General features: G+C 41.8%; 1 protein-coding gene across 5 annotated transcripts in view; it reads left to right on the top strand.

Moving 5' to 3' along the window:
- The window catches only part of ITPR1 (inositol 1,4,5-trisphosphate receptor type 1), a 331,759-nt gene that overhangs the window by 170,014 nt on the left and 140,900 nt on the right, over positions 1-20,845 (top strand). For all 5 annotated transcript variants that reach the window (XM_077763745.1, XM_077763742.1, XM_077763744.1 and 2 more), the window contains 12 exons: positions 440-593; positions 1,639-1,826; positions 5,016-5,154; positions 5,846-5,900; positions 7,871-8,036; positions 8,147-8,317; positions 8,814-8,879; positions 10,209-10,346; positions 13,898-14,023; positions 16,311-16,511; positions 18,570-18,821; positions 20,167-20,292. In XM_077763745.1, coding sequence (XP_077619871.1) covers positions 440-593; positions 1,639-1,826; positions 5,016-5,154; positions 5,846-5,900; positions 7,871-8,036; positions 8,147-8,317; positions 8,814-8,879; positions 10,209-10,346; positions 13,898-14,023; positions 16,311-16,511; positions 18,570-18,821; positions 20,167-20,292 — 1,782 coding nt within the window. The remainder of the gene's footprint in view (positions 1-439; positions 594-1,638; positions 1,827-5,015; positions 5,155-5,845; positions 5,901-7,870; positions 8,037-8,146; positions 8,318-8,813; positions 8,880-10,208; positions 10,347-13,897; positions 14,024-16,310; positions 16,512-18,569; positions 18,822-20,166; positions 20,293-20,845) is intronic.

Raw genomic sequence — 20,845 nt, 5'->3', positions numbered from 1 at the left:
ATGCACACAGATCATTTCAGGGACACAAATCCTTATTACCTTTGACTTAAAAAGTTTCTCTTTGAGACCAGTTTTCCTTTTGAGGCGTCATATTTCCAAGGATTGCAGTATCGTTATCTGTGTCCTTTGGGGCTGCAAAGGGGCTTGCCCTACAGTACCTTTGGGAAACTCGACAGACAAATGATTAGGTCAGTTTCTTAATTAACCAGTTATTAAAATAGATAAGTAGCTTTGCACGTTTTTGTTTCTTTTTCTCCTTATGAAACAAAATGAAATTTGATCAAAAATGGCAAGCAAAATATATGTCTCCTCTTAACCGTAAGGAGGAGAGTCAGAATCTGGTATTTATAAAGTATTCAATATAAAATGGAACTGAAGAATACAGTTGACTTAATACCATTTCTCTCCCCCCACCCCAACCCCTGTTTTAATATAATAGGTTGTAAATTTAGCTAGGAATCTCATCTACTTTGGTTTCTATAACTTCTCTGACCTTCTACGATTAACTAAAATCCTCCTGGCCATACTGGACTGTGTGCATGTGACAACCATCTTCCCCATTAGCAAGATGGCGAAAGGAGAAGAGAACAAAGGTAAGAACATTGTGGCGAAGTGGGGGAGGGGTATTTGCTGGCACCTGTACACCCGGGACACGCCCTCCCAGCCTCTCCTGTTACTCTTGTCATGTTTCCTTGTGATGTCCTGTCCTTTTCTCCTTGACTTTTAATTGTGGACATTTTTGAAAAAAACAAAAAGCTGGAAGAATAGCACAGCCACTACCTATACATGAGTCCTTGATTGTTCATATTTTGCTCTATTTCCTTTATATTTATATATGAATCTCTGTGTGTTTCTCATGAAAATTTTGCAAAACCATTTGAAAGTTACCTATCAAATTGAATGCTTATCTCTTAAGAACACATGTCCTGTCCTTGTTTTCTGTGTATCATGAGGCATTCAGTGATGATATTAGTATATGATGAAAGAAAATCCCGGTTTGTGTCTGAGTATTATATTTCCAGTATGTGAATAGGAAACTCTGCTTTTACTTATATGTTTATTTTTTCCTCTGTTTTAGGGTCAAAGTAGGTACCTATGATGTACTCACATAGGGCTAATTGTTAACCTTGTCTCTACAGCTAGAACAGAAAAAGTACATTTCCGTACCTGTCACTCTGTGTTAGGTCCTGCACTTAGTCATTTCACATATATTTCACCATATAATCCTCTGACCGAGCTCCTATAGTCTCATTTTGTAGATGATAGAACTGAGCCTCTGAAGTAATCCAGCATACTGAGGGTCAGTGTTAGCAGCAGCAGTCAGTTTGTGCCTTGTTAGCTCCTGTGCCCCTAATTTTGTGCATAGCAACAAGCATGTGCTGGGTGACCAGTAAAATTGGGACGGTGAATTAATATACAAAAATGCTCCATTGGGGATTTCGAAGTCCATGTGTTTTCCACAACTCCTGATTCCCCATGTTTTTGATGGGTATTAACCCTTTCCAGTTCCTGGGGTCCTGGGAATGTGTTGGAACAGAGACATGTTAAATGTGTCTTGAGCCCGTGTCCCTCGCCAAGTGCCTCAGAGCACTGTCCCGGAGTGTTGTCACCACTGGGGTCTGTCCCGGCCCTTTCTAGGAAGTAACGTAATGCGGTCCATCCATGGGGTTGGAGAGCTGATGACCCAGGTGGTGCTCCGGGGAGGAGGCTTTTTACCCATGACTCCTATGGCTGCTGCCCCTGAAGGCAACGTGAAGCAGGCAGAGCCCGAGAAGGAGGACATCATGGTCATGGACACCAAGTTGAAGATCATTGAAATACTCCAGGTAACCGTCCCAGCAAGAGGTGGTGGGAACAGAATCCACTTCACAGGGCTACCGTTTGGATGGTCTCCTTCCTTTTATAAAACCCTAGACTTTCCGGGAAGAGAATGAAGGTAAATTCTTTGCTCGTTGTTAAGCGCCATTTATGGACCGGCTGTCTTCATCTTTCCGTCATCTTCTACCCTCTCCAACGTGTCCCTCTCCCACCAGCCATGACAGAGCTTCCTCTAGTTACCTTAGCTTTTCATCTTCACTGGCCTCTAGGTCTTCACCCAAAGTTCTCCCTTGGCTTAGAACTCACATAGGTATGCCTCTACATGAAGCCAGATTCCTTGCTTATTTATTGTTTATAACTCAGTTTAAGGTTCCACTAACTTAGCCATACCTGCCTCCCTCTCTTTTTCATTCGTTCATTCAGTAAATATTTATTGAAACTGATTCTGTGCCAAGCACTTGTAAACATTTCAGACCCAGCACTGAACAGCATAGATTAAATTCCTGCTTCTAAAGAGCCTACATTTGGATAGGAGTCATAGGCATATTAAATAAATATATTAAATAACTTAAATAAGGTATACTATGTCAGATAGTGGTAAGTGCTAAGGATGCTAAAATATAAAGGAGGATCAGGATGGTTTGGAGGCCACCGCAGTCTGGGGCCAGGGATATTGTTTTTGATGTGATTATAGACGTGATTATAGACCTGGATGAAGTGAGGAATCTAGTATGTGAGTATCTAAAAAAAGTCTCTGAGGCAGAGGAAATAACAGAAGACCCTGAGATGAGAGTACACTTGGCAAGTTTTGGAATAAGGTTGGGTTCAAGAGGGAATGGGAGTAGATGAATCCAGGGGAGTAAGTACAAACAACTCTTTTGAGTGGATTTGCTATAAAGTTGCACAGAGAAGTGGGGAAGTGACTAAAAGGTGACTGTTGATAACAGGAAGTTTTTGTTGTAGTATTTTTTAACTTAGGAGATTATATGAAGTTCGTATGCAGAATGGAATGGTCAGGTAGAGAGGGACGAGTTGTTGATACAGGAGACACAGGATGATTGCTGGAGTAAAGTCCCTGCATGGGCAAAAGGAGGTCTGGGAGCCAGTGTCCTGAATACAGGGATTGGTCTTAGGTACAAGAACCCTCCTGATCGCCCAACATTCTGTGTTTTCCTCTTTCTCTTCATAGGTCATTTTTCTTCATCAACAAAATCATTTGCCCTTTAATGAATAGAATACTGTTATCACTTACGTCTTTCATCCCATGCTCCCTAATCCCGACCCCAGAATAGGTAGTAGATGATTATAAATGTTTATAGACTTAATTTGTTCTTTGAGTCTGAAATCACATTTTACCAGTAGTTGGAAAACATCCGTTAGAGTCCTCAAATATTTAAGGCCATAGAGAATGATTTAGGAAGAAACCTCATTGAACTTAAAACTGACCAAAAATGGTGCAGGGCTTCTTAGGCCCTGGGTTATGCATCCCTCTCCTTTCTGCCCTGTCCCTGCTTGTGCGGTCTTTTTCTCAAAGGAAAAAAAAAAAAGGTAATGCATTCTAAAACCTGATGATACTTTGAGATCATCTCCTGTAGCCATCTGAGAATAGACAGCAGTTAGTTGATGGATTCATTGTTTCAACAAATGCTTTTTGACCCTCTCCCATATGCAAGGTGCTTTGCTGGGCACTGGGAGGAATGCACAGATAATTTGAGCAAGTACTGTATCCATTAGAGATACATATAGTCTAATAGGAAAATAAGGTGTGATGAAGCCGTGTCTGTGTGGAAATAAAACTGTGAGGAAAGTGTTCTCCTGGGACACAGGGTGGGTCATGGGATCTCATTTAGTAAGCACCAGAGAAGGTTTTTACAGAAGACATAGGATATTATCTGCACTTTTAAGCCTGAAAAGGAATTAACGGTATAGAAATAAGGGGACATTCTCAAGTGCCCTTGAACTTGGAGCAATTCAGAGCAGGGCATGACATCACATGGGCCAGTAACAACTCTCCTTGGCCAGGGACATAGATTGTGTGGAGGTCGTTAAAAATAAGGTTGGAAAGGAGGACTAGGCCAGGTCGGCAGGTTCTAGAGTGCACTCTAGAGTGCTCTAGGTGCTAGAGGGTTCTAGGTGCCTCAAGTGTTAGGATTTTATTCTGTGGTGAGCCTTTCAGAGTTTTTATGTAGGGGACTGACCTAAGAATAAGCCCCTTTGGGAGATGGATCTGGTATGGTAAGGCAGGAGATGTTGAGGATGCGAGCAAGGGTCGATGATCGGAGAGACCCAGAAGTGGTAGAGGGGGAGCCAGCAGGACTTGGTCACTGATTAGATGTGTGTATCAGAGAGGGAGGAGTAGACTGACCGAGGTTGACTGAGGATGAGACCACCCTGGCAGGACTGACATGGTTAGTTTTGTACAATTCTGAGTTTGAGACTCTGGAAAGAACCCAAATGGAATATCCAGTAGTAAGTAGGAAACAATGACCAAGTGCTTGGAAGGCAAGCCTAGGTAGTGTGTCAGTCTGGGAGAGGTGACTGCCCCAGGGATTGGGTAAGGTCATCACGAGGGCAAGCAGAGACAAGGAGAGAATGAAAGGGAGAATGTCAGTTAGGTCCTCAAAACGTGTCAAAAGTTGATTGTTCTTTTTGGCTCTAGCAACAATCATGGGAAAAGTAACCTTGGGTTGGAGTAGAGGGCATCAGAATATGGAAAATGAATGAAGAGGGAAACTGAGAGTTGGTAAATAAATCAAAGGAAACCATCAGAAATGAAAAATAACCAAGCTAATTTTAATTTACATTAAAAAATGTAAAAACATTTTTCTCAATTTTTTTTAAATCAAAGCAGCCAACATCACCCTTCTTAAGGACCAGAGTTGGCATTTAAAACTTGCTGAAATAAAGTAGTGTTTTATAGAGGATGGAGTAAATAGTGATTTATTGTTCCAGTTATTAAATTAATTATTGGGATGCTGAAGTTCAGATGCGAAGGTGCTACAGATAGATTTGATAGACGCCATGGCAGTCTGTTGTTGAAGTAACTGTTGAAGGCTAAGCCAGATATTTGGCTCACTTGATGCTTAAGGTAATTGATGTAACAGATACCAGGCCCAGCCAGAGTGCAGTGGCTTGGCACAGTGCTACAGGTGGTATGCTAATGTAACCAATGTTTCCATTTCCACTTGAATCTTTAGTTTATTTTGAATGTGAGGTTGGATTATAGGATCTCCTGCCTCCTGTGTATATTTAAGCGAGAATTTGATGAAAGCAATTCCCAGACTTCGGAAACATCCTCGGGGAGCAGCAGCCAAGAGGGGCCAAGTAATGTACCAGGTCAGTGATTCCAGAATGGGATTTTAGCCATGGAACGGGACATGGGTCTAATAAAAACTGAATTCAAATAGTACACGCTACCAAAAAGGGTAAAATGTGAATATTTTGAATATTATTGTAATTTAGAACAAAATCGTGGGAGTTACCCTTTTTGAGCAGAGGAATAATTAAGAGTTTGGACCTCTTCTGGGTTAGGTCTTTCCTTCCACCTTGGAGTGTCTTAGTCATACGACATCTGAAGGTTCTAGTGTTGTGGTTACATGAAATGTCAAAAAAACAAAGCATAACTCTAAGAAAATTTATTGTCCACTAGCAGCTTTTACTCATGATGGAAGTTTTCCCCCTGCCCAGGAAATAGTGGTGAAGGATAAGGGCGTTGGTAGTAGACATAATCCCACCTATCACAGCCTGAGAGCCTGAGCTTCCTTGGTGTGAGGTCATCACTCTACTCTACTAAGGGGATCATGATCATGATTGGGTAGGAAGTTGGCAGAAATGTGGAACACTGCACACCAGAGCCACTGGACAGTATGATCTGGGTTGATCTGGCTTCACAGCTTTCCAGTATAAGATACTGGAAGATTTGAGGTTAACGTATGGGCAGGGGCAAGGCTATTTTTGGGAAAGTTCACTGACATCATGTTTTTATTAGACCTTTCTGCACCTGAAGCTGTGTTCTCTAAATTTTCAGGTACTCTTGACTTTGAACATATTGAAGAGCAAGCAGAAGGCATCTTTGGAGGAAGGAAAGTATATTTTCAGTGTTCAGTTTTGTAGTTGGTTCTAAGATGGGGAAGCCTCCTTTCATATAGCTCTGAAAGGCTTTTTCCTTCATTTTTCTAGGAAGTGATTAATCTTTGTGTTCAGGTTATTTTACGACTATCTTTGTAACTTTTAGTGCTGAGGTCAGAATGATATTAGTTGTGTGTGTGTCTGTGTGTGTATGTGTTTCTTGCCTAGGATAGAAAGAATATAAGTAGGTTTCCTGAAATACACATATTCTAGGATTTCTGTAATGGTGAAATACAGGGTTGAAAGAAAAAAGGGATTGAAAACCGTGAGATTAACAAGATCACATGCTTCTGCTGCTGGTGGATCAACATTTTTATCCCTGAGCTCTTTAGAGCCCATGCAGCAGCAACAACAACAACAAAAATACACCTGTCCCTAACATTAAAGTATGATTTCCTTTTTAAAAGATTGGATTACTCAATGTTCATTTAAAACATTATTATGAGATCCAAATACCTGTCAGACTTGAATAGCTGTAAGCTTGATACCTTATGCACCTAGTTCTTTTAATCTATACACTTGATTCAGTTATCTTTTGCTGTATAATAAACTACAGAAATTCAGTGGATTAAAAAAATAATTCTTTTATTGCTTCTCACAATTCAATGGGTTGACTGGAGCTAAGCTCGCTGGTTCATCTGCTGGTCACTGTTCAGTCTATTGCATGACTACGGTGAACTGGTGACTGGGGCTGGCACATCCAAGGTGCTTTACTCATATTTCTGGTTCCCTAGTAGGAATGTCTGTAAGGCTGGTCCTCTCTTTATCTCTCCTTCCTCTGTCTCTACACATGACTGGATCCCAACAGCACAGGCCAACATGTAAAACACTAATTAAGCCTCTGCTTGTACATGTTGCTGATGTGCTATTGGTCAAAGCAAGTCACATGGCTGAGCCCCTTGTCATTGTAGGAGGGGCTTACAAAAGGGTGTATATATCAGCAGGATCTATTTTGTTGGGGGCCACCAATATTAACAGTTGACCCCAGCACTTAATGTAAAGCCTGTGAAATTTGAACTAGTAATATTACTTACTATGATGAAAGATCTTGTTTTTGTGAAATAAAGTGTGTTGAGGTCAGTATGATAACACTCCGGTGTGCTCTGCTGTATCTCAACTTTCCTGATAGTGACACAGCAGTGAAACTGTCTTCACACCTTTTTTGAAGCACATAGCATGAATAGAGTACTTCCGTGGGAAATCCTCTCTGTGCTTTTCTTGCGAGGCCGCAAACATGAAGATTCCGTAGATGGTGAACACAGTGTAGGCACTGATGCAGTAATTGATGGCAGTGCTTAGTTCTGCAGTAGTCTGCCATTTAATCCAGGACATGCTCGTTAATTTCATCATGGAAGTGACACACAATTACACAGTTACTGAGATAATCCCTGACAATTTGCTCATGAACCCCAGTTTGAAGAACACTCTTCCAAGTGGGGTCTGTAAGCTGCTTGCTACCCATTTGTGACCTGGTAAATCAGAACATGAGAGTCATCTTTCAGGTACTTTGATGGCAACTGGACACTGCCACAGCATCCAAGTGCCTGATCGGTGGGCCTGGCATCAACTAAGACATCAGTTAACTGCAAAGGAGAAGTAAAAGAACTTGTGGTCCTTTACCACAGGTGTTTTGGTAGTTGCTGAGTTACAGCATCTTAAATAAAAAATAAAACTACTCATTTAGGAGAAACACAACTGTGTGCCATTCTAAAACCATAGATGAGACCCAGCAGAAGAACACTCAAAGAGTCAAAAATCTGGATAAAAAGTCAGTTCCTGTCACTGTGGGAAGGTAGGAACCCTAGTCACCCAAGGTTGACCACGGGTTAGAACTCTGACTGGTTGACATGGGTCTGGATCCAAGTGTGTGAGAGAAGGGTGTTTGTGGCTTACCTGGCCTTTTCCCTTCCATGCACTGCTTTAGTGAGGAGAACACGCCCCTGGACTTGGACGACCATGGCGGCAGAACCTTCCTCCGAGTCTTGCTGCATTTGACGATGCACGACTACCCACCCCTGGTGTCAGGGGCCCTGCAGCTTCTCTTTCGGCACTTCAGTCAGAGACAGGAAGTGCTACAGGCCTTCAAACAGGTAGCTGGTGTGTGTGTGTGTGTGTGTGTGTGTGTGTGTGTGTGTGTGTGTGTGTGTGTGTGTGTGTGTGTGTGTGGCCGTGGTAACACTGACATGTTACATTTGCTCAGGTTCAGCTGCTTGTTACCAGCCAAGATGTGGACAACTACAAACAGATCAAACAAGACTTGGACCAGTTGAGATCCATTGTGGAAAAGTCAGAGCTTTGGGTGTACAAAGGGCAGGGCCCTGACGAGCCCATGGATGGTGTCTCTGGTGAAAATGAACATAAGAAAACAGAGGTGGGTGAGACACAGGTCACGCTGCTGGAGGAGATGAATGGGCTTCTCAAGTGAATATCCTCCTCTGGTTTCATGTAAAAGTGTACATTATGGGATAAACTTTATTCTCGAGAGATCTGCTTGTTAAGTAGCAAAGTAACAGCTGTTCTCCCAGGATATAAGCCGCAGAATGGAAGGGTATTTACTTCTCCTGTGTCACCTGGGACCATGGGGAAAAGACTTTGTTGTTGAGTGGATTAGCCCCAGATTTCCCTTGCAGACCCACCCCAGGGATGAGCCTGTTCTCAGTAGGCTGGCCCACCCTCCTCTCCCATATCAGGGGAGATCCTGTCACTTAGAAGGGAGATGAACAAATGACTCAAGCTTAAACCCAGCGTGACTATAGGAAACTGCAGAAACTCCCATTGTTTCCTAAACACTGATGACTAGACGAACACACAGATTATATAGTCCAAGGGCTGAAAGAACCACACTTAACATTTATTTTGGTCCCTAGGAGGGGAATAACAAGTCACAGAAGCATGAGAGCACCAGCAGCTACAATTACAGGGTGGTAAAAGAGGTGAGTGGTCCTACTACCCTTTTTCCTTGTGTATTAATTCTTTAAAGAGAGATCGTTGGTGAGGGTCAACCTGAAGATGAAAATACTTCAACTTTTGTCTTCATGTAAAGTTTAACAGGGAAGAAAAAGCTTCCAGAGGTTAAGTGTGTGGATTTTAGGGTCAGATCTGGGTTCAAATTATCCTCTGCTGCTTATTATTTGTGTGCCCTCAATTTTCTCACCTTTTAGAGAGGTGCAGTCAGCACCTGTGATTCTTAAGGTTTATATCTGACCAAAGGATTAATTGATAGAATTGTCAAGCCTTTATGTCAGTGGCTGGCACATGGTGTCCACCAGTGAGAGCTCTAGTTCTTTAGAAATCTTTGCATAGGGTGGTTCACAGTTAGAAGGTTAGGAGATGCTTTTTTTTTTTTCTTTTTTACCCCAAAGCAAACTCTTCCCAAGTCCTTGGCAGAACTGTGGAGTCTCACCATTATAGGAGATCGATATTCCTTCTTTCCTTCCACCTTTCCTCCTTCCCTTCCTCCTTCCCTCCCTCCCTCCCTTCCTTCCTTCCTTCCTTTTAAAGGTTTTTATTTATTTTGAGAGAGAGAGTGCACACACGCGTGCATGTGCAAGCAGGAGTGGGCAGAGACAGAGGGAGAAGAGAATCACAACCAGACTCTGCATGGTCAGTGTGGAGCCTGACAACAGGGCTCACAAACCATAAGATCATGACCTGAGCTGAAGTCAAGTCAGACACTTAACCAACTGAGCCACCCAGGTGACCCTGGAGATCTTTCTGAAACTATCCCACTTTGGGTTGAAGTCGTAATCCACTTTGTACTCTGGAAGGACATGTTCTTAATCATGTATAGATTCGGTTTGATGTGCTTAAGGGATACTACATATCGGAGGACTCTCCCATGTTAAAGGCGTTTAATATGTTGTGATCACTTCTGCCTCCCTGCCCAGGACCAGTGCCTACAGTTTTTCTCAGTTATGCTTCCCAGTTTTTTGAAGTTTATTTCTTTCATTTTTTTGAAATAATTTTTTCAAGCTTTACAGAGATATAATTGATTAAAAAAAAGTAATCTTGCTAAAGTGTGACACGCAGTAACTTGATAGACACACTGTGAAGTGATGATCACAGTCAGGTTAATTAACACATCCATCACTTCATATGGCAAGCTCTTTGGGGAGGGGGGTGAGAACACTTAAGATTTACCATCAGCTGATTTCACACAGAGCACCTTCACTGACTGTTGTCGCCGCGCTGTACTTTGGATCTTAGAACAGAGATGTTGGTATGTTGGTCGTAAGTACACACTTTGAGTCTCTTTCTGACAGATTCTGATTCGGCTCAGCAAACTCTGCGTTCAGGAGAGCGCCACCGTGAGGAAGAGCAAGAAGCAGCAGCAGCGCCTGCTCCGGAACATGGGCGCGCACGCCGTGGTGCTCGAGCTGCTGCAGATCCCCTACGAGAAGGTGAGTGAGTCCCCCTCCCGTGGCGGTGGCTGCGCCCCAGGCAGGGGTGGGTTCCCACGGTTTCCGAAACCCTCCACAGTTGGGAGAGTGTTGGTAGAGACATGAAGCAGATGTGGCGACGTGAACATAAGGCAATTATAGGTAAATAGCACGAAACAGACGCGGGGCCTCATAAAAAGCCACCCATACCCTGCCTCCAGTTTTAAGATTCTATGAAGAAATAAGAGTCTGTTGATTCTCTACTTGCTCCCACGCCACACTGGATGCAAAGGTCGGATGGATGGAGCTGTATCTGCACATGGGCTTGTGCTGTGTACTGGGTCTCCTGCAAATGCCATGCGGGCAACGTAAGGCCTGCAAGTTACTCAGTGCATGTGGGAACATGGGGCTTGCCCACTTCTGAGGTCCTCAGTAGTGTGCCAATTCCTGGTTAAATATTTGGGTCTATCAGGGGATACTTTGCTCCAAGTCCTCTCTTCTGTTGTTAGAAGTTACACTCTCCCATTTTTTCATGCCAGCATTTGTCATTGACCATGATAGAATTTGGGGAAGTAGGGTAACAGTGCTCTGTGCCGGGCGGCCTGACAGGGCACTTTCAAAAGCATCTATTCACTTCCAAAATCTAGTAAAGTTGTCATGGGGTTCCCACTTGACAGATGAGGAGACTGAGGCTGGGGGAGGTTGAGAGTTACAGGGCATGAACTTAGTCTTTGGAATTCACCAGTGACTTCCAGAGAGACTTGCTGGTGGAGAGTTGGCTAAGAAGAAGGCTCACGCTGGTGCTTGGAGGGGTGCCGGGCACTGCACTAAGTCGTCTTTGTTCACCTGTCCATTTAATCCTTGAGATAGGTCGTACTGTCAGCCCCATTTTATTTTATTATTTTTTTTAATGTTTATTTACTTTGAGAGACCATGAGCAGGGGAGGGGCAGAGAGAGAGGGAGTCACAGAATCCAAAGCAGGACCATGAGATCATGACCTGAGTTGACATTGGATGCTTCACTGACTCAGTAACCCAGGTCCCTTTACTATTAGTGGCTCTATTTTAGGTAAGAAGACTGGTCAGAGGTTCACTACCTTCCCTGGATGGGCCACCAACACACAGCAGAGCCAGCTCGCTTACCTGTGAGGCCCAGGCCCTGCTTGCTGTACCTTCTCTTCCCTGTACCTCACTTGTACCTGCTGCCCTGTGCTCCCGGAAGTTCTTTGCAAAGGCCTCCACCACAGCCCTGAGTCCCATGTGATTCAGCCTTTCAGCAGCCACAAATTAACACTTCATTTAATCCCTCTAATAGGCCAGGGATTAAGCACACTTGAATATACTTTGAATGTAAGTGTGCTTGTCATCCAAACTTGGCTGACGTGGACTAGAATCAGCAAGCTGAATTACCTTGCTATGTGTAAAGAATGAGAGAAAGTAGTTTGCTGGCCATATTTTTGCCTTCTAATTTCATCAGTTTTCTTAAAGATGTCCTTTTGTAGAGTTTTGTTAAAGTAACAGGTAATGTGATTCAGCTGGAATTGGGGTAGAACACTGTGTGTGTGTGTGTGTGTGTGTGTGTGTGTGTCTGGTTTGATTTGGGATGGGTACAGATAACTCATTGTGGGAGAACAGTGGAAGAATTCCTACCAGCAGATACTCTCTTGTTATGTGGTATCTTTAGAGCTTACCTGCCTTGTAAAAATCCATTTCACATGAAGAAGCCTTTAGTTTCCATGAGCCCCAGAAGATTCTCCTTTGAGCCAAAGAAGTGAAAGAGTACGGAACTGTTGGAGACTGCTGCTGACAACCAGCAGGGCCTCTCTGTCCCAGGGCCTCTGACTGCTTGGAACTGGAGGGTTTGCCATTTTCCCTGTTAGTAGGAAACAAATGTAGTAGTAACCACTCTGTTGTATGGGATTTGCTACTAGTGTCCTCTTAAACTCTTTTTTTTTTTAATGTTTTATTTATTTCTGAGAGAGAGACAGCATGAGCAGGGGAGGGTCAGAGAGAGAGAGGGAGACACAGAATCGGAAACAAGCTCTAGCCTCTGAGCTAGCTGTCAGCCTAGAACCCCACGCGGGGCTCGAACCCACGAACTGTGAGATCATGACCTGAGCTAAAGTCGGACGCTTAACCGACTGAGCCACCCAGGCGCCCCGTAAACTCTTCTATTTTTCATGGTCAAAGCTGGTAGCTCAGACTCCTTCTGTCAGTTGTTCTGACAGATGCGTCCTGTTTTTTCCCAGGGTTATTGTCTAGACTCAGTGGGGAAACTACAGACCTGAACCAAATCCAGTCTGCCATCTGTTTTTATACAGCATGGTAGCTAAGAATGATTGTTAGCATTTTAAAATACTTATGTCTTTAATAGTACCTGCATAATGTCTCCTCCTTTGCTTTTGGTCTATAAAGCCACAAAATCTCTGTCTGACCCTTGGTCTAGACCAGAACCAGTAGCTAACATTTGCTTAGTAATTATTATCTAAGCACTTGACTTGGACTTTCTCATTTAATCTTCAGAGCAACCATATGAAGTGTGCAGTTTTCTTATCTCCATTTTATAGATGTGGAGACAGAGACACTGAAGGGTTAAGTAACTTGCACAAAGTCACACAGCTAGTGAGTGGTAGATCTGGGATGAGAGCTAAGCAGTCCGGTTTCAGGGCCTGCATTGCTAACTGCTATGCTATCTGGCCCCTGAAATGAGGTGGTATATGTGAGAAGATGTAGGGAGATTATCGTCGACTCCGTGAATAGGAGGATGGTTCCGTTTTTGGAATTCTCCTTTCATTTTTACTATATTTAAATGTTGGCCTGTTTAGAATTGGGCAAAATGGTGACAGGTTTCATGCATTTGTCTTATGGGGCATGTAACTCTTTATAAATACTGAGTACAGTATATATTAATATAGGAAGAATCAGAATTGCATGGTCATCTGTTGAAATGTCTTGGGGGCAGGGATTATCCCCATTTTGTAGATGGGGAAAATGAACCGGATATGACAAGGAAAGTAATACGGCAGGTATATTTGCCGAAATTTACAATCTAAAGAGATTCCCACTCTATTGTGTGCTCCCCTGCCAAAAATTACTGCATACACATGTGAGGCGGATTAGAGGGAGTGAGCCCAAGAGCTGGGCAGTGCGAGCTCCCTGCTAGCAAGGCAGTTGGCCACTGCTTTGCCGTCACTCTGTTCTCAGATGCGGGCGTTTCAGAAGTTTCAGGCATTGCTGGAAATGGAATCCCAGAGGCTTCCTCTCAGCTTCCACTCTGTATTGCATTTTTCCTGAACCACATCTTTCTATATCTGCCCGAGACTAGCGGAAGAGAATATAGGAGAATTGAATAAGTTGCTGACGTCTTTTAAGTGTCAGTGACATGGCACCCCAGTGTTTTTACACCACAGGCCCTCGGCAAGCACCTCGGCTAGAACCCACTTAGCAGGTGAAGAGCCTATCATGGAACCTGATATCTTGGCCAAAAGATGAGTGCCGTCTCCTTCTGACCTTCTCTTGTCTACTGCTTAGCCCATTTTCAACCAATTTCTCATCTCCCTCCTTCCACACAGGCTGAAGATACCAAGATGCAGGAGATAATGAGGCTGGCTCATGAATTTCTGCAGAATTTCTGTGCAGGCAACCAGCAGAATCAAGCGTTGCTGCACAAACACATAAACCTGTTTCTGAACCCAGGGGTAAGACTTAGGGCCTATCTGGACATCCATGAGGGGAGGAGGGTGCGAAGCACTAAGAGGAACGGCTGGCTCTTTTGCTGTTGTGACTATGGGGAATTGTTATAAAGCAACATTCATTCCAAGGAGAACATTTGGACCATCTCAGGAGGACAGAAATACTACCCTTCTTTTTCGGGGAGAAAGGGAAAGGGAGGTGGAGGTTGTAGGGCAAGGTAAGATATATTTGTTTTTGTTTTTTTTTAACATTTTTTATTACATCAAATTTTAGCACTAGAGAGTTGCTAATTCTCACTCCCCAGCCACACCCTCCTGAGGTCATGTGTAAAATTTTCTGTGTATGTAATGTAATACATAACACAGTAGATACATACAGATACACAATATAGTCCTATAAAACATAATTGTGTTATACGTTACTTTGTCAAATATGTTTTTAAAGTATGATTATCCATTTTTTAAAGAAAAATTGTGGCATACTCTACACTTAGCAGTTTGCTTTTTTCACTTAATGCGTTGTGGCTCTCTTTGCAAGTCAGAGATAGAGACATTTTTCCCATTTTTGATGAGAACTTTTGATGGCTACGTGGCATTCCCTAGTATGACTTTAACTTTTTAAAAACCATTCCCATATTAACAGACATTTAGGCAAGCTCTAAGTTTTGGCTTTGTTTAATTCTACAAAGGATCTCCTTTTAAATACAAGCACACTCACATATTCATTAGTACAGCTGGAGCTTTGGAGGAAAGGACTGCTACACTTTTTATGTTAGGAAGAGAAAAGACAAAAGATAAAAAGTTGAAAGCCCCCTACCTCATACCAAACATAAAACTTTATCACTCAATAACTCGGTAAAAAAAAAACAGAAAATAAACCTCCTAGAAGAGAACATGACAGTATTTTGATGACCTTGTAGAAAGCAAATTTTTTTTTTTTTTTAAGTTTTAAGTAATCTCTACCCCTTACCTTGGGCTTGAACTCAAAACCTCAAGATTGATTCATACACTCTTCAAACTGAGCCAGATGCCCCCAAAGTTTTCTTATATGGTATACAAATAGCATTATTATAAAGGGAAAAACAAAATAAAAAGTTCTGTTCACCAGATGAACTCATTAAGATGATTCAGAGGCAAGCCAGAGAGTAGGAGAAGATGTTTGCTTTGCAGTCGTCCAATAAAGAACTCATGTCCAGAATATATAATAAAGTCAGAAAAGTCAATAAGGAATATCCATATGGCCAGTCAGTGGAACAAGGTGATCATCTGAGAAGTGTAAAACTAAGATAGGAACAGCAAAGTATGACTAAATTCAAAGAGACCAACAACACTGTAAGTCAGCAAAGATATGGAAAAAGCTGTGATGTAAAATGGAAATTAATATTAAGATATAATTAATGTCTTTTGAAAGCTGTTGAGAAGTACTTTTAAAAATTTTTTTAATGTTTGTTCATTTTTGAGAGACACAAAATGAGTGGGGGAGGTGCAGAGAGAGAGGGAGACACAGAATCCAGAGCAGGCTCCAGGCTCTAAGCTGTCAGCACAGAGCCCAGTGTGGGGCTCAAACTCACTAACAGCGAGATCATGACCTGAGTCAAAGTTGGATGCTTAACCAACTGAGCCACTCAGGTGCCCCTGTTGAGAAGTACTTTTAAAGCCAAACATTTATACTCTGTAACTCAGCAATTCTACTCTTGGATATAAACCCAACAGAAAGGCACACACATTAAAGTTTACCAGAAGACATGTTCAGGAATGCCCAGAGAAGCCCTATTTGTGCTAAGAGTAGGGCCATTAAAACCTGTCATTAAACTGGATACGCCCCCAGTGCCCATCAGCAATAGAAGAGATCCGCACACTGTGGTTTATTCATGCCATGGGATATACATAGCAATATGTTCCATGTACTCACACATGCAAAAGCATGTTGACAGCATCGCAGATGTACTAATGAGCAAAAGAAATCAGGTGAAAGAGTACAAGAAGCTCAAAAAGAGGCAAAACTAATCTGTGGTTGCAGAAATCAAAATAGATAAATTGGGTGGTGAGGCATTTTATTTCTTGATCTGGGTGCTGGAGTTCCCTCTGGAATTCATTGAGCTGAATAGTAGTTGTTTCCCTTTCAGTGTGTTTATTATACATGATTGAGAAGGTTTATTAAAAAAGAAGGCAGTACAGAAGTGAGAAAGGAGAGCCATCTCTTCGCGGGTTTAAATGCTTCTCTGTGTGTTTTGGTGGACACTCTGACTTTGTACTCGATTTTCCCGTGTTCCTGCCCTGACTCTTGCATCAGATCCTGGAGGCAGTAACCATGCAGCACATCTTCATGAACAACTTCCAGCTCTGCAGTGAGATCAATGAGAGGGTGGTCCAGCACTTTGTTCACTGCATTGAGACTCACGGTCGGAACGTCCAGTACATCAAGTTCTTGCAAACAATTGTCAAGGCAGAAGGGAAGTTCATTAAAAAGTGCCAAGACATGGTTATGGCTGAGGTAACGACTGCTTATTTCTATATACCTATCTTTGGTGTTCTTTACAAATTGTTAAATTACTACTCTCTGTATGAACTGGCACCTTCTCCTGGAGCCGCATAAAGAGACAAACATAATTGTAGTTTGTGTATGTGAGTGTGTGTTTGCAAGGATAAATTGTGTGTGTGTGTGTGTGTATAGATAAGAGTCTGATCAGGTTTTCATAGCAGTGAATCAATTTAATACTTTGAGGAATTTTGGATCAGATTCTTTTGAGAGAGGGAAATTAAAACCAAGAATAATGATCCCCCCAAAAAAAAGAAAAGGAATAGAAATTAAATATGGATAGGAACCAGTGAGCCAAAACAGCCTATGTTCCTATGGATTACATGACTTTTCTCTAATCATTCACTTCATTAGCTAGAAAAATTGATGCTTGAGATTCTTGAGAAGAAGCTAGACCGTGGGATTGGGACAAAGTGTGACTTGGTTCTCTGTGGGAAGTCAGTGCCACATGACTGCTGGTGACCAAGAAGGCCCTCTGCCACACCTTTGATCTACTCCATTTCATCTATCCGCCTGTTTAAAAAATGAAAACTTAAGTAAATCCACCTGTCACTTGGATTTAAAATCTCCTCTAATAAAGAACATATGATACCAAGGGAAGGTAGTGTCGCATAATTAAAAGAATGGACTTACCTGGGATATGAATATAGGCTGTACTTACTGGCCATGTGACCTGTCGACCTCCCCAGCCCTCAGTGTGCATTTTTGTAAAAGAAGGTGCAGCTGTGTTCACCTGAGGAGCTGATATGCGAACTCACTGAAATAATGATGACAATAATAACTAATGTTTATTGAATCATTTATTTGATCCACATGACTCATGGAACTCATGTTCCATATCTTCCTTGTCCTCAGTTTTAGGGACAAAACTGAGGCACAGTGAGGTTAGGTGATTCATGTAAAGTATTTATCACAGTATTTGGCACTTAGTTAGAGCCTATAAAGGTTAGATGTTATTATGTAAATAATACTGACTATATTTATTTTGACTTCTGTGCTAGCTCTTTTTGAATCTTTCATATTTCATGCAGTGCTGAAATTGATTTGTTCTTAAGTAGATTTGTGAGAAGCCCCAGACAGTCCTGGGGACAAGTTATAAGTAGGAATGCCTTTTTTTTAATGAGTTTTGAAAGTTAGGTGTATCTTAGTGAGAAGTGGATAATTGGTAATTGTGAAGAGAGAAGGCATTGTGTGAGAGTTGTGAGAGGGATACTGCTTTTCAGAAATAAAAAGATGGAAACATTAAAAAAAAATTTTTTATGTTTACATATTTTTGAGAGAGACAGACAGAATGAGTAGGGGGAGGAACAGAGAGAGAGGGAGACACAGAATCCAAAGCAGGCTTCAGGCTCTGAGCTGTCAGCACAGAGCTTGACGTGGGGTTCAAACTCAAGAACCATGAGATCATTACCTGAGCCAAAGATAGATGCTTAACCAACTGAGGCACCCAGGCGCCCCAGAGATGGAAAATTTTTTTAAATGTTTGCTTATATATTTTGAGGCGGAGGAGGGGCCAAAAGGGAGAGAGAATCTGCACCATCAGCGCAGAGCCTGACCCCAGGCTCAATCATCACAAACCAGGAGATCATGTCCTGAGCTGAAACCAAGAGTCAGGCAGACAGTCAACCAACTGAGTCACCCAAGCGCCCCTGTAAATATTTTTAAGTAGAAAAATCATAGCTTAATTATTAGGTTTGGAAATAAAAGTTCCAGCTTGCAATCTGCAATTCCACTTGCTATGTGAATGCTGGTGTGCAGCCTTCATCTTCCTCCAGTAGTTTTTAGGGCCACTGTCCTGTACCTGTATCTGTCAACTGAAATGATGGTGCTGAAGATTTTCAGTTGTTCTTTAATCTTAAATGAATGAAGTTTAGATAAGTTTAGTAATCTAGGTGAGACTGGTTTTAGAAAGTAAATGCTGACAGAATGTCTCTCTTTCCTGTGAATAGATAGTTTTTAAATGTCCCCACCTCTGCAAGCTCATATTCTAAGCAAGCCCCATTCTTTCTGTAGCTGGTTAATTCGGGAGAGGATGTCCTCGTGTTCTACAATGACAGAGCCTCTTTCCAGACCCTAATCCAGATGATGAGGTCCGAACGGGACCGGATGGATGAGAACAGCCCTCTCATGTACCACATCCACCTGGTCGAGCTCTTGGCCGTGTGCACTGAGGGCAAGAACGTCTACACAGAGATAAAGTGCAACTCTCTGCTCCCACTGGATGACATTGTCCGTGTGGTGACCCATGAGGACTGTATCCCTGAGGTGAGCAAACTCTCCTCACGTCTCTGCACGTGGCATGTGGACCTGTGGCCCGCTCAGACAGGACCTCGCAGTGCTGATGAGACCTGCAGCTCATTTTGTAGTGAGGAAACATTTTCTCAAATACCGGTTTTGTGCGTGAAGAACCTCAGGGGGATGTTAGTCCTTCTTGATGTGTCCTTGAGAAGCGTGGGAATCTGCTTCTGCGCCTCTGCTCTTGGAAACGAATCATTCAGCCTGTTGAGCAGAATGTTTGATTGGGATGAATGTCTGAAAAATGAGATGGAGTGGTTTGAGATGTGGTTTGTCGTGTGCATGTAAGACCTATTTTGCAAGTATATTCTTGAAAATGAAAATGTGTATTGCAAAAATTAATGTATGACAGTTATAAAATATTTAGGAACTATAGGTAACCAATAGGAAAATTAAAATAATCTATAATTCCACCACCCATAATAAATACCTGTTAGGTTTTGGAAATGATTCCTTCCAACCTTTCTGTTTCTTTGTTCGTATGTATTGTCTAGTAACAGCAGTGACAGCAAAAACGGTGAATCACACAGTTTATATTTTCCTTGTATGTTTAAAATATGTACTATTAATTTATATCTTAAACTAAGTACACATATATGTATAGCACATACAGCATGTATCAGTATTTTGTCAGTACAGTATTTTGTCTTTGTTTAAAATATATACTAGTAAAAAAATAAAATATATACCAGTAACTTAATCTCACACTAAATATATATATATTTATTTATAGTACATATAATATATCAAATATGTATGTTATGTTTTTAGATGTTTTGAAAAGTTAATACATTATGAAAAGTTCAAATAGCAGAGACTATAAAACAGTAAACTATGACAAATCTTCTACTCTGTCCCCTCCCACTCCACAGAAAATTATGTATTATGTTCTTGTATATCCTTCTTGAGTTCTGTATATAAACAAATGCAAATAAATAAGCATTCCTCCATTCCCTCTTTTTTTTTCCCCAAACACAAAAGGCAGCATTCTGTTGTTCTTTTTCATATCTGTCCATAAATAGATTCCACATTCCATTTTTACAGTTACATAAAAATGTTATTGTATGCATGTACTCTAATTGCCCTGCATGGCTGTTCAACCGGCTTATGCTAATAAAATGAGACAATAACTGATGACTATAATAAAGGAGAAAAAACAAGACCACATTTTTCTGACAGTCTTGTCCACACAGCATTTTATCAGACGTTAGGACTCTTATTTATCTGACAGACGAAAATAGTGTTTTGACATAGTTTTGATTTTTTTCCATGTATACCAAATTGGTTTTTCAGAAATATCTATTTCTATCTTCAGGTTAAAATTGCCTATATTAACTTCCTTAATCACTGCTACGTGGATACTGAGGTGGAAATGAAGGAGATTTACACCAGCAATCACATGTGGAAATTGTTTGAGAACTTCCTTGTAGACATCTGCAGGGTAAGGCTTTCTGGAACTGAGGGGCAGAGTGGAAGTGTTTGTGTATGTGCGTGCATCTGGACATTCTTACGCCGGCATGAGGAAAATACTCACGTCATCTCAAATTGCTCATATGACATGGGGAGTCAGATATGGCTCTGCCTTTTACCTCTCGCTGAGAATAGATTTTATTTATTATGTGTCAGAAAGATGGGTTGTTTCTGCTTTTCATTTCATCCTTTATGGATTGATTTGTGAATAATAATCTGAGACCTACTAAAATCACATTTAAAAGTTTTCTTTTCCTTGACAATATCTCTCCTTGAAGGACACCGTCCTGAGCTGAGCAGTTCAGACACATTCAGAGAATGAAATTAGTAACCGATTTTACATTTCCGAATAATGTAATGTAAAGGTCAGCACAGTTACAGTTTGGTGGCTTTTAAAAATAAAGTTTTATTGGAACACAGCCATGCCCACCTATGCCCAACCATGCCGTCCTGAGCTATTTATCTCCTTCAGTCTGGTGTCAAGGATTCTACAAAGCACTTCCCTTTGCATGTGCTCTTGTGAC

Source organism: Crocuta crocuta, unplaced genomic scaffold (genome assembly GCF_008692635.1).
Source record: "Crocuta crocuta isolate KB4526 unplaced genomic scaffold, BGI_CrCroc_1.0 scaffold184, whole genome shotgun sequence".
Classification (NCBI taxonomy): Eukaryota; Metazoa; Chordata; class Mammalia; order Carnivora; family Hyaenidae; genus Crocuta; species Crocuta crocuta.
Note: the sequence above shows the minus strand (reverse complement) of the source record. Positions and strands in the feature narration are given on the sequence as shown.